The sequence below is a fragment of the Phacochoerus africanus genome, chromosome 1 (genome assembly GCF_016906955.1).
Source record: "Phacochoerus africanus isolate WHEZ1 chromosome 1, ROS_Pafr_v1, whole genome shotgun sequence".
Taxonomy (NCBI): Eukaryota; Metazoa; Chordata; class Mammalia; order Artiodactyla; family Suidae; genus Phacochoerus; species Phacochoerus africanus.
Window position 1 is genome coordinate 158,867,244 of NC_062544.1, and position 16,251 is coordinate 158,883,494.

Consider the following 16,251-nt stretch of genomic DNA (forward strand, 5'->3'; position numbering starts at 1 on the left):
CTTATCCAGAATAAATAAGGGCAGTAAATAAGTACAGGGTAACTTCCAATTTCTTCCCATCTCCATCCATTTCCATAACACTCTCATATTGAACTTCAAAAATTCTCACTTTTTAAAAAGTTTTACTTTGTTGAAATATAGTTGATTCACAATGTTGTGTTAATTTCTACTGTACAACAAAGTGACTCAGTTATACATATATATTCTTTTCCATTATAGTTTATCACAGGATATTGAATATAGGTCCCTGTGCTATATAAAGTAGGACTTTGTTGTTTATCCTTCTATATATAATAGATTGCATGTGCTAATCCCAAACTCCCAATCCATTCCTCCCTCCCTTTTGGCAACCACAAGACTGTTCTCTATGTCTGTGAGTCTGCTTCTTTTTCATACATAAGTTCATTTATGCTATATTTTAGATTCCACATATAAGTAATATCATATGATATTTGTCTTTCTATAAGTCTCACTTTAAGCTCTTACTTCTCATCTCCAACATGTATTATTTTGGTTGCCCATCTACAGACTGCCAGCCCCACCCCCATTCTGGTACCCAGTGCCATAAAGATCTGATCCACTTTACTTTAACCTTTTCCCCATTTGTACTGAGTCCTTCATCTCATCTCTATATCTGCTCCAATGTACACATCTCTCCACCTGATCTGCCATCTCCCCTCTCTTCTACCTACACTAAATTCCCATCCTTTCATGAAGGAACAGGGTCAAGGTCTCTGCTCAAGGAGCCTTCTGTGAAGATCTAGCCCCCAAACATCCACACAGCCCTCATCTGCCTTGTACTGTGCTTAGGTGCCATTCAAGTTCACAGAGGGTCATCCTAAGGGGAGGTGGGACAGCAAGATGAGGGCTTGAGTCAGACAACACCTGAGTTCAAATATTGGAACCTCTGCTTACTAGCTCTATGACTTTGGGCAAGTTCTGTCTATCTTCTTTTTTTTAATCATCAGCTTTTATTTTTTTAGGTTTTTATTTTTTCTGTTATAGTTGATTTACATTGTTCTATCAATTTCTGCTATACAGCAATGACCCAGTCACTCACACACACACACACACACACACACATATATACACACATATATATTTTTTTCTCACATTATTCTTCATCATATTCCATCACAAGTAACTAGATATAGTTCCCTGCACTATACAGCAAGATCTCATTGCTTATCCCTTCCAAATGCAATAGTTTGCATCTACTAACCCCAAATTCCCAGTCCATCCCACTCTCTCCCCCTCAACAATGACAAGTCTGGTCTCCAAGTCAAAGTTCGTTTCTTTTCTGTAGAGAGGTTCATTTGTGCCATATATTAGATTCCAGATATAATGGGCAGAAGACCTGAATAGACATTTCTCCAAAGAAGATATACAGATGGCCAATAGGCACACGAAAAAATGCTCAACATCACTGATTATTAGAGAAATGCAAATCAAAACTACAATGAGGTACCACCGCACACTGGTCAGAATGGCCATCATTAATAAGTCCACAAATAACAATGCAGGAAAGGGTGTGGAGAAAAGGGAACCCTCCTGCACTGCTGGTGGGAATGTAAATTGGTTCAACCACTACAGAAAGCAATATGGAGGTTCTTCAGAAAACTAAATATAGAACTGCCATACAAGACAGCAATCCAACTCCTGGGCATATATCTGGACAAACCTACAATTCAAAAACATACATGCACCCGTGTGTTCACTGCAGCACTATTCACAATAGCCAAGACATGGAAGCAACTTAAATGTCCATCGACAGATGAATGGATTAAGAAGATGTGGTAAAAAGTAAGAAACAAAAGAAACAAAGAGATGGGAAGAATTTTCTATTAAATGAACAGAAAACCTGAAAGAAAAAAAAAGATGTGGTATATATATATATATAATGAAATACTACTCACCCATTAAAAAAGAACAAAATAATGCCATTTATAGCAACATGGATGGAACTAGAGATTCTCATACTAAGTGAAGGAAATCAGAAAGAGAAAGACAAATACCATATAATACCACTTATATCTGTCTAATATTCAGGGCATCAGTTTCCCTGTCCTCAAAATGGGGATAATGACACGTTTCTCCACCTAGGCTTATTAAATATAAAATAAAATAATGGGGAGTTCCCTCTGTGGCTCAGTGGGTTAAGATCCTGACATAGTGTCCCTGAGAATGTGGGTTCTATCTCTGGATTAAGGATCCAGGTTAACAATCTCAGTGGGTTGCCACAAGCTGTGGAGTAGATCTCAGATGCAGCTAGAACTGGAGCTCCAATTTGACCCCTAGGCCAGGAACTTCCACATGCCACAGGTGGGGCCATGAAAATAAAATTAATTAATTAATTAAGGTAAAGAGGTTTTGCATAGTACCCAGAACAGGAAATTAATGAAGAAGAATTCAATAATTGTTGGCCACAATCTACTACAACTCTCTGCTCCCAAAACACTCTCGGAGTCCATGTCTTGCCTCACTGGGTTGACCAAAATCCCTGTGGATAAAAACCAGGAAGGACAGATTTCTCTTCTCTAACCAACTTCCTCCATCAAGTTCTGTGGATCCCTCACCACCTAGGCAGAGGAGGTTTTGCCAAGTTTGTGCCGAATGAACTTTCCCTCTTGCCACCAGGCCAGAATCAGAGGTGCCAACTCTTTCAAAGCCAGGCCTGTCCTAGATAGACCTGTTCACTTGTATATTTTTAGGAAAAGCCCTAATAAGAGTAGAGAAGCATGTTCACAAAGGGAAGGATGGCCCCATGGCAGCAGAACTGGGGCCTCTGGAAAGCAGTGGAGAAAGAAGGTCAAGAGCTAAGACAGAGGGGAGATCAGAGATTGAGAGGCAGGGGCCAGAGAGGAGCGAAAATGTTCCTGCACCCAAACCATGAAGAATGAATCCAGAGAGGGGAAGACCCGACACAAAACCTGGAACTCCAAGAGAGAGGAGCCGTGAAGGCAATCTTCTGGGTGAAGATGAAAGGAGATCCCAGGCCCCAGACTGCAAAGCAACCATTCTGGTTGCTGTGGAGATGCAAGTTCCATCCCTGGCTCTGCACAGTGGGTTAAAGGATCCAGTATTGCTTCAGCTGTGGCACAGGTCACAGCTGTGGCTCGGATTCTATCTTTGGCCCAGGAACTTCCATATGCCTTGGGTGCAGTCGTTAAAAACATAAAAAGACAGAAAGAAAAGAAAAAGATCGAATTAATCAGCATATTCTAAGTCAGTGCGCTGGCTCTTCATCAAATGATCACTAATTGGCATTTCACTTAGAGATATTCTCACATTTTACTTAACTGTAGCCATCGGGATCAGGACCGGCCAAAGAGCAGAGAGAGGGTGGTGTGACATCATTTCTGGAATGCTGCAAGGGGCTCCATCAGTATCATCAAAACTGCCATGTCCCGATCACAGTCACACTGACCTGGGTCCTTAGCAGTCCTCTTCTAAAATCCAGTTCCTCTAGATAAGCCAAGTGGTATTTATGGCAACCACTCAGTGTCTGTGGCCCCAAAGACAAAGTCCAAGAACCTGTGAGGCCTCAGAACTTCCCTTGCTCTTCCCTACTGAGTCAACCCTTCCTTCAAATCCTGAGCACCCCAACACATTTTATAACAAATTTCTGTCGGAGCTTTACAAAAAAAAAAAAAAAAAATACAGCTTCTCGGGAGTTCCCATCGTAGTACAGTGGAAACATATCTGACTAGGAACCATGAGGTTACAGGTTCGATCCCTGGCCTTGCTCAAAGGGGTTAAGGATCTGGCACTGCCCTGAGCTGTGGTGTAGGTCACAGATGTGGCTCAGATCCTGAATTGCTGTGGCTCTGGCGTAGGCCGGTGGCTATAGCTCCAATTAGATCCCTAGCCTGGGAACCTCCATATGCTGTGGGTACGGCCCTAAAAAAAAAAAAAAAAAAAAAAAAAGACAAAAAATAAATAAATATAAATAAAAATTTAAAAAAATACAGCTCCTCGAGTCCTTTATTGGCACCTTAATGATTATTGCGCTTCTTAGCTCACAGAAGCCAGCAGTTTGGGAAGGAGATTGGTGAGGGAAGGATGGTGTTTTAAAAAATAAATAAATAAATACTAGGAAAAGGGCAAGAGCCAGCCCCAGAACAGGGCCAAATGTGCCCTGACAGAGGGAAGTGGTACAATTTAAAATAAAATAAAATGGTTCTCTGCACATTTATGAACAGAGCGAGCTGTGATCAAGTGCAGAAGAAACAGAATCGGGGAGGGTAACAGAGTCATGGTATTTTGCTACCTATAAATCTCCCCCACCCCTTTGCTGTCCTGTGGTAGGAAGTCTCCGGGGACAGCCCCCCATGATCCCTTCTCTTGGTACTCACACCTCTCCCACAGTACACCAAGCCTCTGTCTTTGTCCCTCTCAGATCATTTGCACAAGGGGAATCAAGCTGCCATGCTCATAAGCAGTCTTTAGGGAGAGTCCATGTGAAGAGAAACTGAGGCCTTCAGCCCACAGCCACAGAGTGAGCCTGGAAGTAGATCCAGCTCAGTGGAGCCTTCAGATGAGTGCTGCCCTAGCAAAACATCCTGATTACACTCTCACAAGCAACTCTGAGTCAGAACCACCCAGCTAAGCTGCTCCTGGATTCTTGCCCCTGGGAAACCATATGAGATAATAAATGTTTGTTGTTTCAAGCCACTAAGTTTTGGGATAATTTGTCACACTGAGGCCAAGAGAAGTCAAGTAATCTGCCTAAGTTTCCATAGTAATTAGAAGCCTTACCTCTTGAACTCCATTTTTATCGCTTTTACTACTTAACCATCAACTCATTCAACAATTGTTTCAATGACTTTCTTATTAAATAAAATGTTCAGGGTTGTTGGTCTTCAGAACGTGTAAAAAACGATGCCTTACCAAAACAAAAAGTACATGAAAATTAGCATGCTTAAGGTGGCCCCCACTGCAATTGCTGAGTGCCCTAATATTTCCTGCCATTTAGGTTGGGAGCAGAGGCAGGTACCACAAAAAGAGGACGTGTTGTTCTGATCCTCCATCAGGGCTTGTTGCCAGAGTTTGGTCTTATCCTCTGCAGTGTATAATTTGTGATAAAATTGGCAAGAGAACATATGCTCCAATAACTTGGCTGACTGCATTAGGCAAACACAGAAATCTTAAAGGGTATTATTTATGATAAAAGCTGACCAAGGATTCTTATATTAGAAGAATGGGGTTGGGGAGCCCTAAAGCATGCAAAACACCTGAACACAATAAAGCCCAAGGGAGAGGCATACAATGTTGACATTCTTTTGGCTTTTATTCTTAGAAACAAAATGTGTCTGTCCTGTTCTTATAACGACTGGGAATTTTTTTTTAAGCCTACAAAACTTAACTTGCTCATACTCCTATATTTCTCAGGCCGAGAGATGCCAGATTCCTCTATGTGGACTCAGTGTCTCCAGAAAGGGTCAATTCAGAGGCCTGGGGTTCTCCACAGGGAAGCAGGAGAAATGCACTTGATATAAAGCAGGAAGAGTAAGTCAGGGACCCATCAGGCTGCTGATACCTACTGAATATCAATGGACATGTTTTCAGAATCATGAACAGTTGTGACTGACCATCCCTTGGTTTATTCCTTGGCTTCCAATGGGGAAAGAAGAGAGGAGTCCAAAGCGGTCAGCAGGGTGAAATTATTCTTTAAGGGATGGTCAAGCACCTGACCCCAGGGCCAATAAAACCTGTCCCTTTATGATGTTTCTGGCTCATAATTGGAAGTGAGATTTTTTTTTTTCCGTAAGTAGAGTGTTCAATAACAAATAATCTGTGTGTGTGGTTGCTGAGACTGTTATTAAACCATTCTGATGGCTCTTATTCCCATGAATTTCCAGTACACTTAGAATAAAACCCAAACTCCTTATGGAGTCTACAAAGCCCTGGGTAGTCTGGAGCCTGCCAACCTTACCCAGCCTTTTCCTCATACTCTCCCCCAGGATTTCAGTCATTCTGGTACCTTAGTTTCACCCCCAAGCGGTGGTAATTTTCTGTTTCTCCTGCTTTACCCACCTCCCCTGGCTCCTTTCAGTGTTTCAGTCCCTGGGCACCCAATGTAAATATGACCACCCTCCTTCCCTCAGCTCCTGTCTCATCACCCAGATTCACCGTTGGCCACTTACCACTATCACAAATCAACTCCATACTTATTTAATGATAAAGTAATTATCATTAAATTATCATCATTAAATAACTAATAATTATTTATTGAGTAGGCTCACATGCCAAGCACTGTTCTAAAAGCTTTCCTCATAGTAACTCAATTAGTCCTGGATAATCCATCATACCTGGTGAGGAAACCAGGACACAGACAAGTTAAGTACTTTACCTGAGATAATGCAACTACTTGGTGGTAAAGCCAGGAATCACCCCAGGATTTGTTTTTTGGTTTATGTCTGTCCTCCCACTGAGCTGTAAGTACCAAGAATTTGCAAGTTTTATGCACTGCTGTATCCTAGAACCCAGCATCTGACACATATATAAGGTGCTCAATTGATGAATGAATAAGATTTCAAAGCTCTACCCTGCTCCCACCCCTTAATCTTTCTGTAGATATGCAATCCTCTATTAACTTGCACCAAGTCAGTGAATCAAGTGATTTCTGCTTCCAACAGACCCCAGCTACTCAAGGTAAGGTGGTCTGAAATATCAAAATACCTCCTTACCTTAGTGCACTCAGGATTTGAGACAGAACCGTCCTTCAGCTCAGCCAAGCAGCTCAGCATCTAACGCACTCCAGGCATCAGCTGTGGGACCCGGTTTTCCTTTTGGTTTTGTTCAGTTTTTCATTGTTTCCTGGTGCAAGCCGCACCCTCCTGTGCCATCTTGGCTGGGAGGGAACTTGGAGTTTTACAAAATTTCAAGATGCACCACTGGGCCATGCTGGGTTCCAGAGGGAAGACCCTAGAGCAATTACCAGAAAATGTCTTAATAGTACCAGAGCCATGGGTCCTTCCAGGCACTCTGGAGAGATGGGCTATATGACTCTGAATTTGAAAATAGACAGAAAAAAAAGGGGGGGGGGAGCAGGGAGCCCAAACATTAAAATATATTTGGTAATAAGAAAAAGTTAAAGTTTATGATTTAACCAAAATTCATGACTTCCCAAGATCAATTATAATCAGCAATGTTGGCTCCTGGGCTTTCTACTGAACTCTAGGGAGCAGGCAGGATAACCGAACACCTGGAGGCTGGCACTCCCTGCAGCGAACAGGAGCCTGGGCTGTGCAGCTCCCCTGCACTTGGAATTTCACTCAGTTCTTCACAACCCCAAAGCCGGCTGGGCTGGTGTCCCTTGGATGCCCAGCAACTCAGCCTGTCCAGACGCTGCGACTCTCCTGGCCTCTTGGAAAACAGGCCTGGCATGAGTCGCGTGTCAGGCTTCCCCCTTCTCCACCCCTCAAACCACTTCCTCCAAGCCACAGTCCCTTGGCACACCTTCCTCTCAGTGCTGGGCTTGTCGCAAGGGTCCGGAGGCCTCGGTGCGAGGACCTTCTGCCCACTAGAAAGGAGGGGTGGTGGTTGAAGGGCCAGCAGAGCGTTGAGGCCAGGCAGGTAGGGACGGGCCTGGGGGCCAGTGAGTCTCGCGCTTGGCTCTACCAGACTGCATCTGGGGACCTCTCCCCTCAGCTATTAGGCACAGAAAGGCCTGCTGGAAAACTTTAAGCCTGAGCAGTAGGAAACTATCCTAGTCGTGCAGATACTGGGCACTCAAAGATGAATAACACGCAGCCACCACCTTTGAGAAGTTCGAAACCTGGTGAACTGAGCGGGCTGCGACAACAGGGCTCCACAAGAGGCTAAGGAAGAGGGGGTGAGGTGAAGAAGCCCTGAGAGAGAAATTAGAAGGGGATCTTAGCCTGGCTTGGAATTCAAGGAGACTCCTCGGAGGGGGGCGAAGCTTTTAGAGATCTGAAGTACGAACAGGAGTGAATGGAGAGGGGAAATGCTCCCTACAAGGGCGCAGAGCCAAAAAAAGAGGAAGGCACATCTTGGACCTTGCTAGGACACCAGAGGAGCAGGAGCAGGTGGTAATCTGGAAGGGCCTTACTTTCTGCGACGGTTCGCTGGCAGAATTCTAATCGCTCCTGCGTCCATACGCGAGGTTTAGGCCCACAAGCTGCGCGACTTGAGTAAAGACGCGCTGCGCTGTGTAAAGACGGCGCGTACTGAGGACGTGCGCGCTGACTGTTTAGACAAATGCGGAAGCGGAAAAGCCACATCCTTTGGAGGACTATGAACGGGAAGAGTTGCCTTACGCCTAAGGCCCGAGCATCAGGGTGCGGATAAAGCAGTAGGCGCGTTTAGGCGACCACTGCCCTAAGACCTGTTCTGGCGGCGGTGACCAAAACTGCTGCTTCTCCCAGAGGCCACCTCTCCAGGACGTCGGCCCTGAGATCTAAGCCCGATGGGGAGGCAAAGCTCAGAGGGACAAAGCAGCCGAGAAGAAGATAATGGTATGGGCTGGAGACAGCACCGGACCAGGCCCAGGGATCACAGGAACTCCTGCTCCGGGGCCAGTACTAAGGAGTCTTGAATAAACCAGTGGTCAACCCGCACTGTGCAAGGGGTGTTGCGACTGCCCTGTCTGCCTAGGAGACGTTGAGATGCCAAGCAGGGAGCACACACCCCTCAACACCCAGTTCCCTCGCAGGGCGGAGTTCAAGTCTCAAGGCCAGGAAGTGCAGCAGAGTGCTGGCTCCCGTCAGAGTAGTCCATCGTGACCCAGACAGCCTGAGGCTTCAGAGTCCTGGGTGGCCAAGTGGCTCCCTGCCCACAAACTGCCATGCCACCATTGCGCGCCTTTCCACTAATCTGCTCCAGACTGCCAGCTGAGCTCTGAGCCCTAGATGTTTAAAGAGAAACGCAGACAGAGGAGGAGGTGGAAACAAGGAGGACTGAAGGATAACGCGCGCCCCTGCCCAGAGTTGCCTGGGGCAAAACGACTGAGTTGGCCTGAAGGCTGGGATGAATGAAAGGGTCTATGATGTGCCAGAGCCCCTCCTTAGGCAGTTTCCAAGAGGTTGGTTTGCATTAACACAAACCTCTGTATGGGGGGCTGGTGTGCCCTGACGGTTCCTGAATGAGATTTAGAGGGTCCCACCCGACCCTGCAGATGTGAGCAGTTCTGTCATTGCTTCCCCAATCTGTCGAGATCACACAATGGCACTCCGAATGGCCTGGCCCCTGGACCTCTGATCCCTGCTGGGCTCTGATCACAGCGCTCAAACTTCAGGCTAGTCCAGTCGGAGCTGGAGTTGCCTGTCCCTCTTGGAAACCGTCCCAGGACTGGACTGGAAAGGGCTTCTACTTCCTGGTGCCCCAAACTAAATGAAACTTCTTGCAGAGAAAACAGGGGTAGATAGATGCAGGCTGGGGCTGGACCTGAGAAGAATGTGGAGACTGCACCTGCCCACCTGCTCCCAGGGGGGCCATGTAGAGGTGAAGCTCTTGGCACGAGGTCTACTCTCAGGGAAGCCAGGTTTTGAACCAGAGCCTAAGTGAATAAAGAGCAAGCGTGAGGATCAGTCCTCCAGTGCAGTTTACTTGCATGGCAGGTTTTGATGGCTACAGTAGTCTTGAGGTGCCTGCGTTTGGCTTTAGCACTATCTAATCCTCAGACGTGGCACCGTGTGGGAAAAAAAATAGATAGGGGTTTTCAAATCCTATACACCCGGTGTCACCTCTTCCCACCCGAGTTACTTTTACCAAATTGCATAGTCTTTCCCAAGCTCAGTTTCCTAATCCGTAAAATGGGCATAGAGCCCATCTCGAAGAGCACAAAAGGGTGAGAAGTGCCACGCGTCTTCCTAACTGTAGGAAGGAGAAGCCAAGCCCTCGCCTCAAATTTGATATACTGAATGCTAAGGAAAGACCCTCTTGCCCTGCCTCCTCCTTCTCTGCTTACCTCCCCCACCCCCAACCTGTCCAAGCCCGCGGAGCCGCGCGCGTTTCTGGTAGGTTCTCCCGAGAGAGGCTGGTGCAAAAGCCAATAAGCCTGGAACACACGCAGGTCCTGCTGGGCCTGGGACAATGGTTTCCATTTAATAAATATTTCCCCCAAGGGCATCTCACATCGGGCAGGCAATTATTCAAAAGAAACAGGCGCGCAGGTTAGCTCTGCGGGTTATTTCGTCCTCTTTACCCGAAGAATGCTCATCTGACGCAAGAAACGAGTTTCGCATTCTCCTTGGGTGGGAAGAGGTGCGCACAGAAAAATCGACCCTGGGTGCGGATACAGCTTGAGACTCCGCTCTAGGGCCGCTGCCGAAAGTGGTACAGGAAAGCCCGCTAGCCCCGCCGCGCGCCAGTGGGCCTCCGGATTGCCTTTCGGGTTTGGACAGATGTGGAGGAAAAGTTGGAGGTTTTAAAACACTAAACAAATAGCAATCGTGGTGGAAATCCCATCCCCCGACCCCTCCACGAAAGTGAAGAGCAGGTGGCCGTGCTCTTCAAAGCTCACCAACGAGGGTTTGAAAACTCTGCACTGCCGGATGCGAAGCCTTTGGGCATCGGCTTTGGAAAGCAATGCTGAGCTAGCCCGGGGCCAGGGCACCGCATCCTGGGGCAGGGCGGAGGCGGAGCCCGGAAGGGCGTCCCGTGGTAACGCCGTCAAAGAACCAACGAGGGTACCGGTACGGCGTGAAAAGTTTTTTTCTCTTTTTAACCCGGGTTTGATATATTCTTTTTCTCTTCCAAGGATATTTGACAAGGGGGAAAAGTGCTGTCCTTGCATTTGGTGGCAAGGCTGTCCTATTTATCAAACACGCGCTGTCGGCTCTCTCCCTTTGCTGCCCCCTCCCCGGGTCTTTGTATTCGAAGCCCTACTACTCCTTTGCACAACCAGGAAAGGAAAAAAGCACGAAGAATTTTATTTGTTGACAGTGCCAGAAACAATGTGGAATCCAAGTACCCAGTCTGGAGCTGACCGCTCGGTTCTCTCGCTCTCACGGTCTCTCCCTCACACCTCTCCCCGCCCCCGCGCTCCCTCTTTCCAACGCGGGCGTGCTGGCAGGTGCGCCCCCTCGCCTTCTCTGCTGCTGATTGGCGCCCAGGTTGGGGAGTCACCGCCCCGCGCTTATGTCAGAGTGCGTGCCGTCCGGGCCCACCTCGCCTTTGAACTTCGCCGCTTTTGGCTCTGGTTCACCAGCCTCCCCGCATTCTCAGCCAGGTGCCGTGCTAGGCAAGGCAGCTCCCGGAAAGCCAAGGGTGGGGGGAGGGGGCCAGGCCGTAGACACAGGAGAAAAGAGACCCAGAGAAGGCGAAGGTGCAGAGGGAGAGAAGGAGGAGCTTCTTGCCCTAGCCTGCAAATTACCTGGCCACTTAATCCCAGAGACTCCGGTACTTGGGCCCCAGCCTCCGGTGCAGACAGCCAGCAGCTGCCCTCTCCTCCCCCGCCCTTCCTGCCCCCATTACCCCCTTGGGGCCTGCCTGGGTGCCGAGACTGGCATGATCAGCTGAACTTTGCGGGGTTAGCGCTTCTCTCTGGCTTCCCTCAGCGGTGCGGAGGCGAGGGGAGCGCAGAGCCCTGACTCAGGACGGAGAGACAGGCAGACTGACAACCGCGTCCAGGCTCGCTTGCAGAGTCCCTGCACCCCCACCCCCACCCCCACCCGCCTAGCCTCCGGGACCATGTCCAAACCTTCAGACCACATCAAGCGACCCATGAACGCCTTCATGGTATGGTCCCGAGGCCAGAGGCGCAAGATGGCCCAGGAAAACCCCAAGATGCACAACTCAGAGATCAGCAAACGCCTAGGCGCCGAATGGAAGCTTCTGTCTGAGGCAGAGAAGCGGCCGTACATCGACGAGGCCAAGAGGCTACGCGCCCAGCACATGAAGGAGCACCCTGACTACAAGTACCGACCGCGGCGCAAGCCCAAGAACCTGCTCAAGAAGGACAGGTATGTCTTCCCCCTGCCCTACCTGGGCGACACGGACCCGCTCAAGGCGGCCGGCCTGCCCGTGGGGGCCTCCGACGGCCTCCTGAGCGCGCCCGAGAAAGCCCGGGCCTTCTTGCCGCCCGCCTCTGCGCCCTACTCCCTGCTGGACCCCGCGCAGTTTAGCTCAAGCGCCATCCAGAAGATGGGTGAAGTGCCCCACACCTTGGCCACCGGCGCGCTGCCCTACGCGTCCACCCTGGGCTACCAGAACGGAGCCTTCGGCAGCCTCAGCTGCCCCAGCCAGCACACGCACACGCACCCGTCCCCCACCAACCCGGGCTACGTGGTGCCCTGTAACTGTACCGCCTGGTCTGCCTCCACCCTGCAGCCCCCCGTCGCCTACATCCTCTTCCCCGGCATGACCAAGACTGGCATAGACCCTTATTCGTCAGCCCACGCCACAGCCATGTAACCCCCAGCCCGGCTTGCCAGACCTGGAGGGCGGCCTGGAAGTGGGGTCTGTACCCTGTCCTCTGCGCCTAGCCGGGGCCTGCAGATGCCTCGGGGTCATCCCTGCCGCCATCCCCCTAACCCTACCCCAGACTCTGCCTTTCTCTCTTCCAAGGGGATGGTAGGGGCGTCCTCCTGGACCCAAGGCGCAGACAGGTGCCAGAAACTTGGGAACGCTATGACAGCTATCCAGCTGCCCCTACCCCGACTGTCCCAAAAAAAACCTCCGACTGTACCCCCTTTGGACAAAAAAAAAAAAAAAAGTAGGCAGTTCTGCTTTATTTATGTCCTCTTCCCTTTCCTCTGATGGGCTTTGGACTCCAGAATGCCCAGATCCTGATATTATATCTAGAATATGCATTTTTTTCTTTTGCACCTGAAGAAAGAGTTAGCCGTTTCTCTGTGTTTTGCCATCAGACACAACTAGGTGCCATTTGCTCTTCATGTGTGGGGAAAAAGGCTTAAAAGTTTAAAACTACAGAAAGGGAAACATTTCTATTTAAAATCATGCTATGATAGTGTTTGCTTCTTTAAAGGTAAAGCAAAAGGACCCACATGGTTATTTACTTTGTATAAAGCAGTGCTCCTAGAGACCTAAGTTTACTTTTAGACAGAATGTCAGGTTATGAAGTCAGGAAGTAGAAAGTGAACAAAAACTAAAAGAATAAAAACATCTTAAATGATCATAAATGTTTTGACAATGTCTTGGAAATGTACCTAGAAGGATTTCACCTCCTTACTCTGTTCATTTGTTGAACAAAGACGTTTTGAATAAAGACAATCTGTCATTGCAAAAAGTAACCTTTGATGTGTATAAAATCTGAAGTCAAAAGACCAGGTCCATGGGACCTGGGGGCCAGCCCCTGGGAGGCGGAGAGTTTATAGATCGACTCCAGCAGTGGCGGCTGGTAGCTGGCCTGCGTGGGCCAAGCCTGGTAGCCCTGGTAGCGGACCGGGTGCAAAGGGGACCAGAGTATAGGGTTTGTCCTGATCTCACCCTCCTGATCCCCTTTTTGCCTTTAGAGGCTGGACAAAGTTATCTGTCCCTAGGACATCACCTCTTTCCCTGGGTTTTTCACAAAGTGGTCAGACCACTTAAGGAGTGAATGAATTAAGACAAAGGCTGACCCAGACTTCTGAGATCTGTGTGCATTTTCTTTCTTATCTCCTTTCCTTCTTTCTTAACCAAACTCCAAAGGAATGGAGAGAAGCTTGGTAACTACAGGGAACCAGTTGCGTGTGGAGCACCGAGTCGTGAGCCGGGTGTTTAAGTTCAATGCTGGGGGAAGAGCGGTTGAAGGAATTTTTTTTTTTTTTTTAAACAAGGTGTTTGAAACGCTGTTGCTGGCCCTTCTGGGGATTTGGGGCTCACTACTGGTTCCTAAGTTAAAAAATAAAAGTCTAAGAAATGCCGAAAAACATGTCCTAGGTCCCCACCCTGGACCGTGGGAGACTTTACTAAGACCCTGCAGGTGCAAAGGGAAAAGGAAGGCATTAGTAGCACAGCTTCCACAAGGAGTTTTTTAAACATCATACAAATGAAATAACTCATAGCCCTTTGTGTTTAACAAGTGAGGAAAAGAATCCGTTTCTTATCCCATGTGGGTAAATGTTAGCTTGAAGACTGCTCTGTGTTTCGTGGGGAGGAAGGACTTTCTGATGCCTTCCAAGACAACTCTTTGGAACTTGTTCTCAAAATCGAAGGGTGCCCCCTCATCCCTTGTGCCCCCCGGCATCTTACCCCCTAAAGCCCTGTTCACGAGTGTTTTTCCATGGGTCCATAGGTGGGGTGCTTTTCTCTCTGGCTTTGATGCGGTGTGGGGTGGGGGTGGGGGACAGCCTAGAGGCTCCTCTGCTTTCTGCTGCCGTTGAGGGATTTGTGTGCTTGCCGCTATTTCCAAAGGAGTCCGGTGGCTGCAAGTGCACGGAAAACATTGTCGACAGACACCAAAGCCGAAAACCACAGATTAGCATATTGTCCTCAAAACAATTAGAAGTGTTTGAGGTGTTATTTGGAGGCTATTCATCTAAGCCCCTTTGTCAAAGGGGGATTTTCATTATTAAAAAAAAAAAAAAAAGTTAGCAGTTGTCCATCTGGCTGAGCTGAATAGCAAAGTGATCCGTGTTGTGTATGCTTTTCTCATTAAGAGCTCTTTTGAGACCGATGTTAGAATTAAATGGTATAACACAATTAACATACACGGGAGCTGAATAGGAGGGGACGCCTATAAATAATAGATAGATAAATAAATGAGCGATCAGGCGAAGGTAAACAAAGGCGGGCTGGGAGACTTGTGGGGGGAGACCGGGTGGGCTGCGCCACGCTTACTTAGCATCACAAAACCCTCTTACAAATCGAGACAATTAGGAAGTGACTTGCCTCTGGTGGCCGTCCGGTCCAGGGGCTCCGGGCGCTTAGGGAATGCTCCTCCTCCCGCCCCCTAGGAAGCCCAGGAGGCCCAGGGCGGAGGCTTCGCGGTTTCGCTGTCTGATATAACCCCAGCTGACAGTCCTGTCAACCGCTCTGATCTCCCTCATAGCTCAGTGTCCCTTAACATCTCCTAAGATGAAGCTTACAAGGATCTGGGTGTCTCCCCGCAGAGCCCGGCGCACTAGCGCCCTGGGCGCACAGAGGGTCCCAGTCCAAGGAGGAAACCCGCGCACGGCCCCACCTGGGCTCTCGGCCGACTTCTACGCTGGCTTAGGCTGGGAAGGGGCACCTGGTGGGTCCGAGTGAGGAAGGCTTCGGGCGGCGGCAGCTGGAAAACTGAAGCCAAGGTTCCAGATTGAGCCCGGCCCTGGGGACTCGGAAGGGAAACTGAAGTGTGCTGTTCCTGGGAGGCGCCGGTGCGCCTGACGCTGGGTCACTGAGACTTCTTTCCAGCCATAGAGAGCTGGGGGCCCGGCGCAGCTCCAGGGACCTAAAGCCGCAGACCTAGCTTGGGCCATTTCTGCCTATTACACCTCGTCTCCTTCCCTGGCAGTCGGGCTTGTGCAGCTGTCTACGCTCCTCAGGCCTGGCCCCAGCCTCGGACCCCGCAGGGACCTGCCTGAGCCCTGCCTCTCGCGCCCCGCGGGCCGCAGATCCTCCACCCGGGTGCGCGGCCGGGACTCGCCCAAACAAACAGCCCAAATCCTCCTCGTCACGCCACTGACAGGGGCCGATTACTGACTTTGAAGTTAGGCGCAGACAAAAAGAAATCCCCTGGGGTGTTTGGGGGGGGGGGAGCAGTCCCTGTCAAACCTGTTTGCTCACAACTGTCTCTTTCTTTCAAGAAAATCATTAAAGCAAACCTGTAGGGAGAGGAACGCCCCGCCCGCCCGGAGTCGAGGAGAGCCGCTTCTCCCCAGCGCGCAGTACGCCTCAAAGTGCAATCAAGGGTTCCTTTGGACAGACTGCGTGGTCGGGAGAATTTGAGCTCTGGTGCGGGGCCCGGAGACCCTGCAGGAGACCCTGCAGGAGGCTCTGTCGACCTCTCCGCGCTTGGTGCGAGTCTCGCAGCCTGAAAGCCTTGGACTTCTGCCGGCAACCTGGGCCTCCTTTGAGCTGGGGCTCCAGGGAAGACTAGAGCCTCTCACCTGCGGGTGCAATTGCTTACAGGGAACAACGACAACAAAAACTGACCCCAATCCATGCTGCGCTCGCCTCTGCCTTTCCATTACTGGGTGTTTTCTAGGACCTGCAGCGTGGAGGCACTGGAGCGGCAGGGGCAGCATTATTTGGATTTTAGGTTTTCTTAAACTTTGACAGCCATCTGGCTCAAGGGCACACAGGCCACATTCTTCTGGGAGATGCGGTATCGTTGGCCCCCTTCCGCTCCTGGCCTCTCCTGGA

At 49.4% G+C, this 16,251-nt stretch overlaps 1 protein-coding gene across 1 annotated transcript; it reads left to right on the forward strand.

Moving 5' to 3' along the window:
• The first annotated feature begins 11,182 nt into the window (after positions 1-11,182).
• SOX14 (SRY-box transcription factor 14) lies at positions 11,183-13,207 on the forward strand. Its single transcript, XM_047754709.1, has one exon. It carries the CDS (start codon positions 11,656-11,658, stop codon positions 12,376-12,378), a length of 723 nt encoding a protein of 240 aa, XP_047610665.1. The 5' UTR covers positions 11,183-11,655; the 3' UTR covers positions 12,379-13,207.
• Positions 13,208-16,251: the final 3,044 nt, after the last annotated feature.